We start from the raw sequence: 14198 nt of genomic DNA, 5'->3' as shown, positions 1-14198 counted from the left end.
ACGCTGCTCAACACTGTTTTTAGTATTTATCGATAGGCCTTCAGCCATCGATGGCTCGCCAAAATATCTAAATGGCAGCCAATCGTTCCTCCGCCAATCGAGTTGCTGAAGGAGTGCAATAAATATGAATTAAATGGTAAATATAAAACCGCGACAGGTGTTGTTTTCGGAGTTTATGGTGCACGTCGTTGTTGATGGTCTCGTAGCAATTGTTTCTAGCCATCAAATTGTTTTTGCTGCTGTTTGTGTACTGTGTGTTGTTGTGCGGCTGCTGAACGTTTGGGTTTGTGAGTGTGTGTTATGTTGTGCGGTTCCCCCACCAACCAAAAAAAAAAGGAGCTGCGAAAAAAAACACGGCAAATCTATTGATTTTTAACAATACGCACATGGATAGACACACATAACGGGAGACGACAGGGAGTTTGTTTTTCCCACGCCTGCAAGTGTTCAGTGTTTAACGATTGCAACATTCGGCGGGTCGACAACAAAGGGGCCAGCCAAACCCCTTGCGGGCACCACCCACTTGCACCGCCAACCCCACCGTGCAGCTCCACCCGTCCGTGTCCTTCGCGTGGGTGGTTGTTGTGTCTGGCTGCAGCTTCCTGCGTTTGTTTTGCCTGCGCGAGGACTTTTGGAGGCCAAGTTTACGTGTGCGCAATCAAAGCCAAAGGGACACAGGAATTTAGGGAACAGCTCGGAAGGGGGTCACATATGTATAGATAGGCCATAGTGGGTTAATTACCCGCATTGATTTCGCTGGCCCTTAAGGGTCACACAGCAACCTCGGGTTTAACGCACCTGCAGCGCAGTATTGGAAATCTTTGAAATACCCCTGCAGACACACAAATGCTATTTTTAAACATATAAAGTTTTTAGTAAATATAATATATAAATAGCTTACAACTGAATAGAGATTGATTTCAAATAACACTGCGGATTAAAATATTATTATTATTAACAAGAACTCTTTGAATACCCTGCAGCAGTTTAAAGATTGTTTGTAAATTGAAGTTTAAGTGTAATGCTTAAGTGGCTAAACTTTCGTTCGAAATATCCTACTTTTAAGACTCAGACACCTTTATTAGTGATTTCAAACCTGTGGTGTTTTCTGTGATAAGAAACTTGGGTTTGCAATCCCATGCCTAATGTTACATGACCGCAGATGATTGGATATCTCAACTACTACGTCACCCACAGCGGCCACCTGTCCCTGACTTTTTTTTGCTGGGCTGTGGCTGCATTGCAGTGATTCATTGCCGCCTTAGATCATCGACTAATCACCCAATATATTCTCCTTCAGGCAGTGGCCCACAGTGAGGCAGCAATCGCAGCAGCAGCAGCAGCGGATGCAGCAGCAGCACTTGAACATTAGCAGCCATCGAAGCTCGGAGGAGTTGCCCACTTTCCCCATCCCCGGAGATCCCAGTTGCTGGTAACAGCCATGAACTCCAATTCTTGCAGCGACAGCAGCAACGAGTCCATGGTCAATCCGGCCCACATTCAGATGAACTTTGGCCAGCAGCAATTGCAATCGCAGTCGCAATCGCAATCGCAGATACAACAACAGCCATTAGCAATTCAAGGACAACAGCAGCAGGAGCGATATGTGTGGGAAATGCGCACCCGTAGTCCAAATGTGACGCCAGCCAGCACGGTGCTCAATTCGCCGGATCTCAATGCCGAGCTATCTTACGTACCGCTGCAGGGTCTTTCGCCAACCGATGGCGGCGGTCAAGTGCCCAGCGGTTATGGTTCGAATGCTGGGCGGGATTCCAGTGGATACTACTACCAGCGACCGCATTTGCATCAAATCCGGTTGGGCAGAAGTCCGGGCAGTCAGTTTGAGTCACGGGATGTCCTGCCGCAGGTGAGTTAAAAATGCGCAAATAATACCTAAAGCTATCTCAATATCTGCGGCATTGAGAAATACTTTAAGCTCTCTGTTGATGTTTATTAGAGTTTAATGTTATTTTTTCTTTTCATTTTAAAGGGTTTAGCAAGTCCCGGCTCGCCAACGGATGTGGGCAAGGCAGATGGTCAGTGCCTGCGGGATGGCGAAATTGTGGTCTTCGACGACATCGACACCAATTGGATGAATAAGGCTTCGAGTGGCCAGAGACCGGGCAGCAATGAGGATGTCCTCAAGGTGACCAAAATGATTGGCCAACTGCCGATAGCCGAATATGAGGGCTCGCCGCGACGATTCGGAAGTCAACCGAACTCCAATTCGACTTCGAATACGATCACCTTGGGTGGTCCACGAAAACGTCCGCCGGGCTTTCCGCAAAGGGTTTCACCCACGACCAGTGGTGGTAATACGAATTCAACTACCTCGGCCAAAGCATCCGTGGGCAACCTCATCGATTTGATCGACCACGAGGAGGAGCGGTCACGCGAGAAGACGCCAACCTTCGATTACCTGTACGAATTCTCAGAGACGCGAAAGGTGCTGGAGGAGTTCTTCAAAGCGAATCCGGAGGATGAGAAGCGGTATACGGACTGCACTACGGAAAGCGGCGACGATGGGGCCAGTTCGGTGAGTTTTCCTCTAAAATTGTGGCTAAGGTAATCCAATATTTAAGAACCCTCTTCTATTCTTCCAGCAGCAACAGGAGTACCCAGCCACACCCTTGGAGCAGGCTTATATTGGCCAGCGACTGGCGAGAATACCCAAAGATGAGCTCTACATGGTGCACCGCTCGCCCGTAAGAAAGCTAGTAAGTGTTACCCAGAAATAGACTAAGTTAAAACTAGTTCTCAAACGTACAACTAATTTTTAGCCAAGTGACCAAAATCCGGTGACGGCCTACCAGGAGCACAATGACATCGAGTTGTATATCGATTCGAATAGTCGCAGTAGCGGCGATTTAGCGGACACGGAACTGGAGGCCAATTTGCGTCGGCACTCGCGGAACTTCACTCTTTCGCCGGAGACGACGGACTACGATTCGAATTGCGGCGATCTGGATAGCTTGTCCAACGATATCAACTGCCCCACGGATTATGGTAAACTGTATACGAGCATGCCTGTCTTGGAAGATGGCCTAAGCAGCGGCCATGCGTCCGATACGGAGAACAATGTATCCGTGGTCTGTGACAAGCAGCAGTCGTCCCAGTCCCAGTCGCAATCCCAATCACAATCCCAATCTCAGCCCATCACGCACGAGCACAACGGGAATGGTGAGCGGTTGGAGAACGACTACAATGTGATGAGTGCCAGCATGGCGACGTTGACCACAGATGCCTCGCAGTCGGCGCTGATAAGTGATTTTGCCTCGCTGCCAATGCCACCGGCACCGCCTCCATCGTCGCCGCCCCAAATCGAGATAGCGGATGCCAGTGAATCCATTGCCATGGCCACAGAAGTAGATAATCCGCTGGACAGTCACTACGGTGCCGTTTATGCGGCTGCTTTGGCTGGTTCACTAACCGATAAATCTGCAGGATCTGGACTGGGAGTGGTTGGTGCGTCTGTGGTGAATGCCGGTGGTTCGCTGCCATCGCAGGCTGCGGCTGCCACGGAAATCCAGGAGGCCATGAAGGAGATACGTTCCGCTCTGCAGCGTGCTAAAACGCAGCCGGAAAAGTTAAAGTTCTGCGACGAAGTGCTGCCCACGGATCCGGACTCGCCCGTTTGGGTGCCACGAAAAACAACCTCCGTCTCGGCGGTTCAAGTGGCGGAAGAGGAACCGGATACGGATCTGGAAACGGATCGATTGCTGGGTCAACAGCGGCACGACGAGCCAGACTTTTTCGCCGATCAAGTGGGTTATATTTGAAATATCTCTATATATATAAACCTATTCCATATATTAATATAAATATATATTTATTTAGCCCCTGGCGGACAGCAATGCCAACGAAGGAAACGAAATCGCCAGCAATGGACACCTCAATGGCGCGGCGGACAACAACAATCCGAATCCAATGATTAATACCAAGCCGCAGACCTACCCAACCGCCACGATTCGACAGGGCATTGGTACCTCACTGACGCCCAATTCGCCGGACATTTGCCAGATTGTTGGCACGGCGGACATCTCCATTAGTTCCCCGGAAAAACTGCAGTTTAGCAAAAGTCCCACGGGATCTATCAAGTCGCTGAAGGATTCGGCCAATTCCGATAAGAAGGCCAAGTCGCGCAACAAGGAGGGTAAGTGAATAGGAGTTTTATATACTCATATAGATTATACGTTTTTTTTTACTGGGCAACGCCCCTTGTTATTCGTTTACTGATATCGAAAAACCCATTTGACATTTCACGCTGCAATTTGCATTAACCCAATGCTGATATAATGTAAGTCTCTGACTCCAGTAAAGGCTTACCTATTATTTTGTTGATAAAAAAACACATTCCATGACTTATAACACGTGTACTTTCCCCTTAAAGGTCTCTTGGAACCCAAAGTTCTCATTGAGGGTGTGCTATTCCGTGCCCGATACCTTGGATCCACTCAATTGGTCTGCGAAGGCCAGCCGACCAAGTCGACCAGGATGATGCAGGCCGAGGAGGCCGTCTCCAGGATCAAGGTAAGTGATATGAAAACCCCTCAAATCACATAGAACCACATCCATCCAAGAAACCCCGCTAGGCTATGCTCTATTGTGTGTGTTTGTGTCTAAAACTTTCTCGTTCGCTTTTCTCGTTCCCTGCTGCGCATTCCTCTCGATAGGCTTTGGTAAGCGATCGTTGGCCCCGACTATAGAATTAGTATTAGATCCCCTAGAAGGCACTATTTATTTTTGAACACTTTGTTCTTATTTTTCATCAGGCCCCCGAGGGCGAAAGCCAGCCGAGCACTGAAGTGGACCTGTTCATATCAACCGAGAAGATAATGGTGCTGAACACCGATCTCAAGGAGATCATGATGGACCATGCGCTGCGTACTATATCCTATATAGCCGATATTGGCGATCTGGTTGTGCTGATGGCTCGTCGAAGATTTGTGCCCAACAGCGTGGTGGATCCAGCGACCGCCAGTCCCTTGGGCGATGCCCCCAGTCCGGGAATGGGCGAGGATGAGTCGCCACCAAAGGAATCGCTCAGCAAGCACAATCGAACGCCCAAAATGATCTGCCACGTGTTCGAGAGCGATGAGGCGCAGTTTATAGCCCAGTCGATTGGGCAAGCCTTTCAGGTAATTTATTGTAAATCTTAACTTTAAGTAGAGACAGTAAATAATATTTTGTTTTAATGTTCCTCGCAAACCAGGTGGCCTACATGGAGTTCCTGAAGGCGAACGGTATCGAAAACGAGAGCCTGGCCAAGGAGATGGACTACCAGGAGGTGCTCAATAGCCAGGAGATCTTCGGCGATGAGCTGGAGATCTTCGCCAAGAAGGAGCTGCAAAAGGAGGTGGTGGTGCCGAAGGCCAAGGGCGAAATCCTGGGCGTGGTGATCGTGGAGAGTGGCTGGGGTTCCATGCTGCCCACCGTCGTGATTGCCAACCTGATGAGCTCCGGAGCAGCTGCCCGTTGCGGTCAGCTGAACATCGGCGACCAGCTGATCGCCATCAATGGCATGAGCCTGGTGGGACTTCCACTGTCCACCTGCCAGAGCTACATTCGCAATGCCAAGAATCAAACTGCCGTCAAGTTCACCGTTGTGCCCTGTCCGCCCGTCGTCGAGGTGAAGATCCTGCGACCCAAGGCCCTCTTTCAGTTGGGTTTTAGTGTTCAAAATGGCGTGGTAAGTTATAAAAAACATACCATTTATTGCTCAAATATTTTTAATCGGAAATTTCCCGTTCTCTTGCAGATCTGCAGCCTTTTGCGTGGAGGAATCGCAGAGCGCGGTGGAGTACGCGTTGGCCACCGCATAATTGAGATTAACAACCAAAGCGTTGTGGCCGTTCCACACGATACCATTGTCAAGCTGTTGTCATCCTCAGTGGGCGAGGTGAGAATCCCAATTAAAAGTATATATTCCTAAGTCAATAGCCCAATTTCCCAACAGATCCTGATGAAGACGATGCCCACGTCCATGTTTCGTTTGCTCACCGGCCAGGAAACGCCTATCTATATATAAATATATGCTACTGCTCACACGCCAGCGCTGGAATCGAAAAACAAAACTATAAATTCGTCAACTGCAACACGATCAGCTTTATGATTTATTTAAATTGATTCGAAAATAGACCAATATTCGGCGGTCGATTAGCCTTTAGGTTGATAAATTGTTCATGGACTTTTACAAAGTCTTTATACAAGGATATTGTTATTCAAATGATTAGTTCATTTGGTAAAGAATTTGAAAATTGGTAAATCCATTTATGCCTTAAATGAGATTAAATTCTTATCGAGAAATCGTGCAACTGCCCAGAATGGATAAACTGCGATGGAGATTATTATTATTCCGGTACAATTGTTTTCTTTTCGGTTATTATACCACCTTTGTATATGAAAGACTGAATTTAAAGCCAGTGCAAGTGTACGTGAGCAGTCATTGTAAAGTATTTGAAAAAAATTTGTAAGCCCAATGTCCCAAAACAAAAAAAAACCCCAACCTTCCCAATATTCCCTCGCATCCAGTAGCTTAAGCATTCGATTGAATTTACTTGCAAGCAATTATTTATGATATGATCTAATCCATTATTTGTCATGTAAATTAACCGTACTTTAGTTCTTTAACTACATTTATAATTTTCGATAAAAAGAAACAAAAAGCAACACACCTTATGCCAAAAAAGAGTTAGATTTCGTTACACTTATTATTGTATAGAGCCGTTGCGGATGATAATTGCAATACAATTACCGATATTTATAATTTAAAAAAAATAGCCTTAGAAAGACGAAGCCATGCCTGCAAAACAACAAACAAAATAAATGCATTTAAACGCGTCAGAATTAACAAACAAAAATGAAGCGCATATTGATTCTAATTGTATATGTCTGTACAAGAAATCTGCACATTTATCGATCGATTATTGCCATATACATAACGATATATGCTCGTACATAAAATATGATAAATTTAAAGCGAAAACAATAAGCAAAACAGCAAAAGTAATACAAAGAACAATAATTTCAGCATTGTCTAGTTTCTGTTAAGCGAGGGCATAAATGTATAAGAAAGAGACGAAGCTACATAAAAGACAGAAACGGCGCCACATGGAGCGAAAGAGAGAGAGAGAGCTTATTTTTGCATACTTTAAAAAGCGACAAACAAAAGGCAAATAAACCACAAAAGCAAATAATAAAAACCATTATGTATACATATGTATGTTATTAATCTAAAAGGACTAAATGACTAAACTAAAAGAATATTTTAAATATTTCAAGTGCAGGTAACAACAAAAGACGCAAGCTAATAATATTTATATAAATATATTTATATATAATACTTCTGAACGCCATTCAGAAGCGCAGGTGCAAACTTTTTGAAAAACACTGAAACACGCAGCCACAAAAATTGATAAATACATTTCTAAGCTACTCGGGACACGGCAACAACACTAAGGAACCCACTAAAGAACTCTCTGCTACTGCGCCTCTAACTAACTTCTTAAACCAAACACTAATCGTATACTACTAATGCAATTTATTATTAATACTTAACACGTGACCGATTACAAACAACAGCGAGAAACAAAAATAAACTACATTTATACACAAAAGTCTTCTGGTTTGTGGTTGCTCTGATTTTGGTTGGGTTAATATAATATTATAATGTGCTGTAGAAAATATAGCTCTTTAAGATATGATCTTTTTAAGTATACATATTAAATATTTGTCATTTAGTATTCATGGATCAAAGAGGGCAGTTGGAAACCGAAGGGCATGGCAAAGTTTCGGGCCAGATTCTTCGAGGAAGATTTAAGCGATACAATATACTATAATAAGATAACACCAGAAACTAACTTATTATTTATTAAGAAATCGAATTATTGAAGATAATAAAAACTAACTAATGTTAACGTTGGGCGTGTGGAGGATTTTAAGACACCAGGCAAACAGGAACGCCAGCAGCAAAATATTCATTTTATTTAATTCAGATTTACCTACAGCCGATTGCTGTGAGATATGTTTGCCTGCTATCGCAATTTTTAGGATTTGGTCGTAAACAAGCAAGTTCGTAGGAGTAGTCACTAAAAAATCGGTGGATTTTTCATTTTAGACACCAAGCGAACAGAAACGTTTAGCAGGTGTATTTGTTCGCCTGGTGTCAAAAAAAATCCCCCACACGCCGAACTTTCACATTAAAACAATCAATAATTTAATTAGTTAGTTTTTATTTTCTTCAATAATTCGATTTCTAAATAAATAATAGGTTCGTTTCTGATATTATCTTATTATAGTATATTGTATCGCTAACCTCTTCCTCGAAGAATCTGGCCCGAAACTTTGCCATGCCCTTCGGTTTCCAACTGCCCTCGTTGATCGATGAATCCCGAAAAAGAAATATTTAATATATTTAACAAGGTTATACCCTTTCTAGTTATTCCTTTGATTTAAGCACTGTCTGTTCCCGTAAACTGCTATTTTTGCTGCAATGTTTTCGTTTAACCCTGCGCATAAAACTTTAATTGCCAGGAGCGGTGGTCGGGTTAAGGGTCATACATAGTTTCGCCGAATGTTGTTTTTGTTGACGCAGTTGCAGCCAAATGAATTTCATTTATACGGGAGGGCCATGTGAAATGTAAAAAAGTCTCGCCCCATTTTGCTGCTAGCAACTTTTGATTTACGGCGGAGCTTTCACAATTTCATGGGGAAACAAAACTCAATTTGTTGGTCTCTGTTTTCCGCTCGGGGCCAAAATGTAGATTTAATAAGTTTAATAAGTTTGAAATTTATATTATAATCAAGGACTCCCTAAAGGTGTGCAAAAGGATACTGTGAAAAGTTGTGCTTAAGTTATCCATAAATTTCAGGAAACCATTTACGAGATTTATTTCTTTCCGTGCACAGCCATTTACTGCTGATGTGGAGCCAGAAAAACTTTCATTTTTAAAATATTTATTCAACTCCTTTGCGAAAAAGTGATTGTAATTATTTGCCCCCAGGCGAATGTAGAGGAACAGAAGAGAATTTATTTATGAAGCACGTAAATATACATGTTTATATGTTTGTAATCGAATTAAAACGGCATAAGGATTGCGGTTGTAAAATGAAAGGTACATATTTTCAACTTTGTGCATTCAATTTGCATTGAAATTGGATGTTAATATTTATAAATTGAAGTGAACCGTGACGGACCAGCTTTTTTATTAAGTTTCAAGAGGCGCTGCAGATATTTTAACCACGAAAGACTTATTTCGAATAAGTATTTTTTTAATATTTATACAGCGAATGTAAAAGGGGCCCCTTTTCACCTGGTATTATAAATTTTAAGACACACCATTTTAATTCGAATATGTATTGAAATCGAAACACAGTTAAAAATATATTGCTATGAAAAAATTGTTGTTTTTTTTTGTATATCCCTTTTAAACCTGTTGCAGAACCGTGCACAAAAAGTACACATCCAGTTATCCCCAAGGGAAATTCGCGGATTTTCTTCACTGGTTTTTCACAACGGATGAAAATGCATTTAAATGGCCATGCGGCAGTCGTATATCACACTGCACCAGATCATATCCTTTGACCAACTAGGACTCGGACTGAGATGGCCATGTCCCCCATTCTGCATGCAATTCGCGGTCACCGGTGGCTCTTTGTGTGGTTTTGTCCTTTGGCTCTTTATTGCCATTGTTGGCTTTATTGTCGCTGAAAATTAAGTGACAAAAGAACCGGAGTTCTGTCGTCCTGACTGTAGATTTTCCCCCTTTTTTGGTCGATAACACGGATATGATACAGCGAACACTCTGACGCAAATGGTTTATGATAAAAAATTTTATTTTTAATATTTGTTTTTAACAACTAGTCAAAAAGTTAAGAATCCTATAGGATTCTCACTAACTTTACAATTTACATTTGACAGTGGCGCTTTTGTTATCCTTATTACATATTCAGTATTTGTAATGTAAATAATCTCCTTGACATTTTAACTATATTCGCCCTATTGAACACCCAGAATACATATTTTCTTAGGGTTTTAAGCAAATTATTTAATTTACTCTACCTCACAAAATATAATCCAATTGTATTGGTATTTTAGAGCTCAAAAAATAATTTTAACAATAGCAGTGTAAGTCAGTGTTTACTGTCTGTCGCTTTATGCATTATGTGGAGCAGTCGTTCGTTTGGCCACTCATCTGTGGAATTTAATATGCACATTTCTCTGATTCTACATCTGTCACGACTCCCGTTTGCAACCCACTCTTTTTGGCCAGCACCAGGTTTCTGGGAACTTAATCAAAACGCGATGCGGTCAGGTGTGTCAGGCGTGAGCAAGTCATGTGCAAACTATTTTCACACCTTTTATGAACTGATTTCGCCACAAATTAAATGACCGTAAACAATAATGGCAATCATAAAATATAAATTACCAAATAATTGTTCTGGGTCTTGTCATGTATGAGATAATATTTTAAAAATAAATGAACACGATTTGCATCTTATCTTGATATACAGGTGAATAAATAAGTACAATAACTTGGGCTTGGCATTCACTTGAATTTCGGTCGAATAAACCAAATTATTAACATAAAGCCTTAGACATGAACTCACATTATAATTTTGTGTTTCCCTGTGCCTCAAAGAAACTATAAATAATTTTATACATTTTCTAAAGGAGTTCCTTTTTCAGAGAACCTCGCGAATTTTCTTTCTCAACTTTGTTCGTCGGCAAAGCGAAAAGTTTTTCGCACATGTCGCGGTGATGGAAAGGATGTGGCAAGGGGTTAGCCTGAGTTAAAGTTGAATATTTGAACTTGCATATAATGTGTTAATTAAGTTGTATTTTGCGCCGTGTCGCACGTGGCGTATACTTCATATTTCCCAACTGAATCGCAGTCGCTGTCGCTCCGCCTGTCGCTGTTTTGTTGTTTTTGTATCTGTGTGCGTGGGGGTCGGTGAGTGTTTTTGGGTGGTTTTCAGAGGGACGTTAGAGGGACGTTAGGTTTTGATTTGGCATGACCTTGCGTTGCTTGGCCCCACCAAGGTTGATGGAGGTTTTTGCCACTCGAAACGCAGCAAAACAAAACAATTAATGCAACTGGGTTTTCGTGCCTCATTTGCATGCAGTCGGAGCAGCTGCATCGTGTTTTCCCGCGAAAAACCCCAATTAGGCGGGCTTAATCAACGGCCAAATGGTGCCATTTTCTGCTCTCACCACGTTTTTTGGTGATTTTATTTTGGTCTGTAGCATAAGTCAAAATGCCAGAAAAATGCTTTAGCTTTCGGTTTACGAGTAATCACAGCCACTTTACTTTCGTAGGAAACCGTCGATTGGCCCTTTGCGTGTCCCTTTTTACTGCCCACAATGATCCCCAAAAAGTGTGCTACAAAAATTTGATTTGTACTCACGCACGTGCAATTCCCACACAGACCAACAAACTAGCAAGCAGCAAGTACAGTGAACACAAAGATTTTTATTGACTTAAAACAGCTCAATCTAGGAATAACATACAAGCTTAATGCATAAATTAATTTTTAGTAATTTAAAAAATATGAGCGGAAATATAAATCTTTTTTGTTAACTTTTTCAAATTCTCGCTTACAGTGTTTACTGTGGCACAAGCAATTGAAAAACCAGCTTTGCCCGAATAATGGAGAATTTTACGCAAACGTTTGTGGCCAAGTCGTTGCCATTTCCGTTTCCGTTTATGATTACCAGACGATGGAGCGTTTTGTGTGCACTTTCTATGCTTTCTATTCTCTCATTTTGCCCGCCCCGTTGAAACTTAAGTTTATGATTTTGTGTAAAATATGTATATGGGTGATTCCATATCAGATTTACAGTCGATATTGGGAAATTCGATGAGATATTTTTTTTCATGCTCTTTATCGAAAATAAATCGACACGTATTTTTTTATATGGCTCAGAAAATTTTTTTGACAAAGTTATGATTTTTTGAATTTTTGATGAACTGCCCTTTTTTTGATGACAGTCGCGTTTTCCAGCCCCAATAACTCGAAAACCGTACGTCGCAGAAAAAAATGAATAGGAAGTAAAAATTTCATCCTTCCTTCTTCTTTGCAAAACTTTCGTGAAAAAATTTTTTTAAACAATTTTTCACCACAAAAAGTTCAAATTTTTATAACAAATTAGTTTTTCTCCAACTTGGACATTTTTGATTTTTTTTTTTTTTCACAATAAATCCCTCAATTTCTTCTGATGAACATAGTAAAATTTCAGAATGGTATCAAAATTAGTTTTTGAGTTATAGAATTTTAAAGATTGTCATGCACGGTCCGCGCGCTCGGTCTCAGGGCGTGCGCCGACCAACGACTCTAACGAGCGTCAATTCGCTTCGCGCGCGCATAGTAAGGGTCAATAAAATGAATTTTTAATGCTATTTAATTCTATAACTCAAAAACTAATTTTGATACCATTCTGAAATTTTAGTATGTTCATCAGAAGAAATTGAGGGATTTATTGTGAAAAAAAAAAAAAAAAAAAATGTCCAAGTTGGAGAAAAACTAATTTGTTATAAACATTTGAACTTTTTGTGGTGAAAAATTGTTTAAAAAAATTTTTTCACGAAAGTTTTGCAAAGAAGAAGGAAGGATGAAATTTTTACTTCCTATTCATTTTTTTCTGCGACGTACGGTTTTCGAGTTATTGGGGCTGGAAAACGCGACTGTCATCAAAAAAAGGGCAGTTCATCAAAAATTCAAAAAATCATAACTTTGTCAAAAAAATTTTCTGAGCCATATAAAAAATACGTGTCGATTTATTTTCGATAAAGAGCATGAAAAAAATATCTCATCGAACTTCCCGATATCGACTGTAAATCTGATATGGAATCACCCATATATGTATTTGCACAGCGGTTAAGCGAAATAACATCGAAATATGCGCATATATGGAGATATATATATATGGAGATATACGAGCTGTGATCCCAAGATGCCCATAAATACAAGCGGTTGCAGGTTCAGACTTAAACAAAGGACCCACTAAATTTCAGATTTTGAATGAAGATTAAATGGGGTTCTAAACTATCAGACGAGTGTACAAACTTTATAGTCTTTTTATTAAACAGCCGAATTTGAAGCTTTGTTTTTCACCGATATTCGAAAGTTTTTTAAACATGCTACACACAAAATCAGTGAAGAAATAAAAATGTAAGCAAAAGCTAGCCCTAATCTAGAAAAAAAAACATATTCTTCCATTTGCCGTTGCACATCAAGCACTTCCACGCTTTATGACATGCCATTATTAAACCCTTTGCAGAGTTGTAAAAAGTAGCACTTGTTTTCGGTCTATTAAATCTCCAAGGACATGAAGAACGTTTCTAAGTGAAGGACATCAGCTGGGCGATGCTCGTTGCTAAAATCTGTTTCATGTTGTCCAGTACATTCAATTATATTAACATTCCAAACATTAAGAGAGCTCTTATATGTGATTTCAAAAATATATATTTTATTTGAAATATGTATGAAATGTACCTATAAATTTATTTAGTTCCTAAATCCCTGGAGAAGGAAAACTCCTGTCATAATTGACTTTGAGGTTTTGCATTCTCCGTGGAAAGCCAATTTAGTTAAGTTTACCTCGCGGTTTGTTTGGCTCTTTTCACCTTTTCCGCTATTATTTTTTTTGCAAACCATGTCATTCAACCTTTCAAGAACGTGAACCTTTGACTACCCAACACACGCAAAGAGTTTCCTTGTCCTCGGAAAACCAGATCAACTGTTCCCAGTGGCGTAGTAAACTTGATTTCATTCATAAATCGTGGATTTCCCCTGAGGCACGACTCCTGCGACGAAGGGGAAATTTATCCGCGCAGCCGTAGTCCTCACTGTACCCGGTAGGGGAACTTTAAAATAATGGGAAGGTTTCCGGCTGGGGTAAATAATGGCAGAAAAGTAAACTAAGAGAGTGCGTTCTCTTAAAATTTTACTGGGAACGATTGTGGTCCAGAAGGAACCTTACTTTCACAAATATTAGTTGGATTGGGACCTTCTGCCCTTTTATTATTCTATTAAGTGTGTGCACAGATATAAATGGTATGCAAATCTATAACGTTGTATGCAAAAAAATATATATATTTTTCAAGACATTTAAAGTGACAGTTTGATCAGGTAACTTGGCACTTTTTTCCAAAGGTTCAAGGTATGAAAACCAAAAATTATCATACATTTTTCTAGTG

At 40.9% G+C, this 14198-nt stretch overlaps 1 protein-coding gene across 6 annotated transcripts; it reads left to right on the top strand.

The window, feature by feature from the left end:
* Positions 1-45: 45 nt before the first annotated feature.
* LOC108098077 lies at positions 46-7616 on the top strand. 6 transcript variants are annotated; one of them, XM_017200771.2, is made up of 12 exons: positions 46-136; positions 1301-1867; positions 1991-2536; positions 2607-2717; positions 2781-3764; positions 3838-4153; positions 4391-4530; positions 4674-4679; positions 4773-5138; positions 5213-5689; positions 5759-5899; positions 5957-7616. In XM_017200771.2, exons 2-12 carry the CDS (start codon positions 1442-1444, stop codon positions 6026-6028), a joined length of 3585 nt encoding a protein of 1194 aa, XP_017056260.1. In that variant the 5' UTR covers positions 46-136; positions 1301-1441; the 3' UTR covers positions 6029-7616. The 6 variants fall into 6 exon arrangements, with proteins under 6 accessions (XP_017056260.1, XP_017056263.1, XP_017056259.1 ...); XM_017200774.2 differs by having other exon boundaries at positions 2604-2717; positions 4409-4530; XM_017200770.2 differs by having other exon boundaries at positions 2604-2717.
* Positions 7617-14198: the final 6582 nt, after the last annotated feature.

This window comes from Drosophila ficusphila, unplaced genomic scaffold (assembly GCF_018152265.1).
Source record: "Drosophila ficusphila isolate 14025-0441.05 unplaced genomic scaffold, ASM1815226v1 contig_197, whole genome shotgun sequence".
Lineage (NCBI taxonomy): Eukaryota > Metazoa > Arthropoda > Insecta > Diptera > Drosophilidae > Drosophila > Drosophila ficusphila.
Note: the sequence above shows the minus strand (reverse complement) of the source record. Positions and strands in the feature narration are given on the sequence as shown.

What these genes read in the sequence shown, in the direction of transcription:
- LOC108098077 (XM_017200770.2), top strand. Translation starts at nt 1,442, where the DNA reads ATGAACTCCAATTCTTGCAGCGACAGCAGCAACGAGTCCATGGTCAAT. An exon ending in CAAGTCGCGCAACAAGGAGG is followed by an intron (nt 4,154 to 4,390) that starts GTAAGTGAATAG and finishes TTCCCCTTAAAG; the next exon opens with GTCTCTTGGAACCCAAAGTT. An exon ending in TTAGTGTTCAAAATGGCGTG is followed by an intron (nt 5,690 to 5,758) that starts GTAAGTTATAAA and finishes GTTCTCTTGCAG; the next exon opens with ATCTGCAGCCTTTTGCGTGG.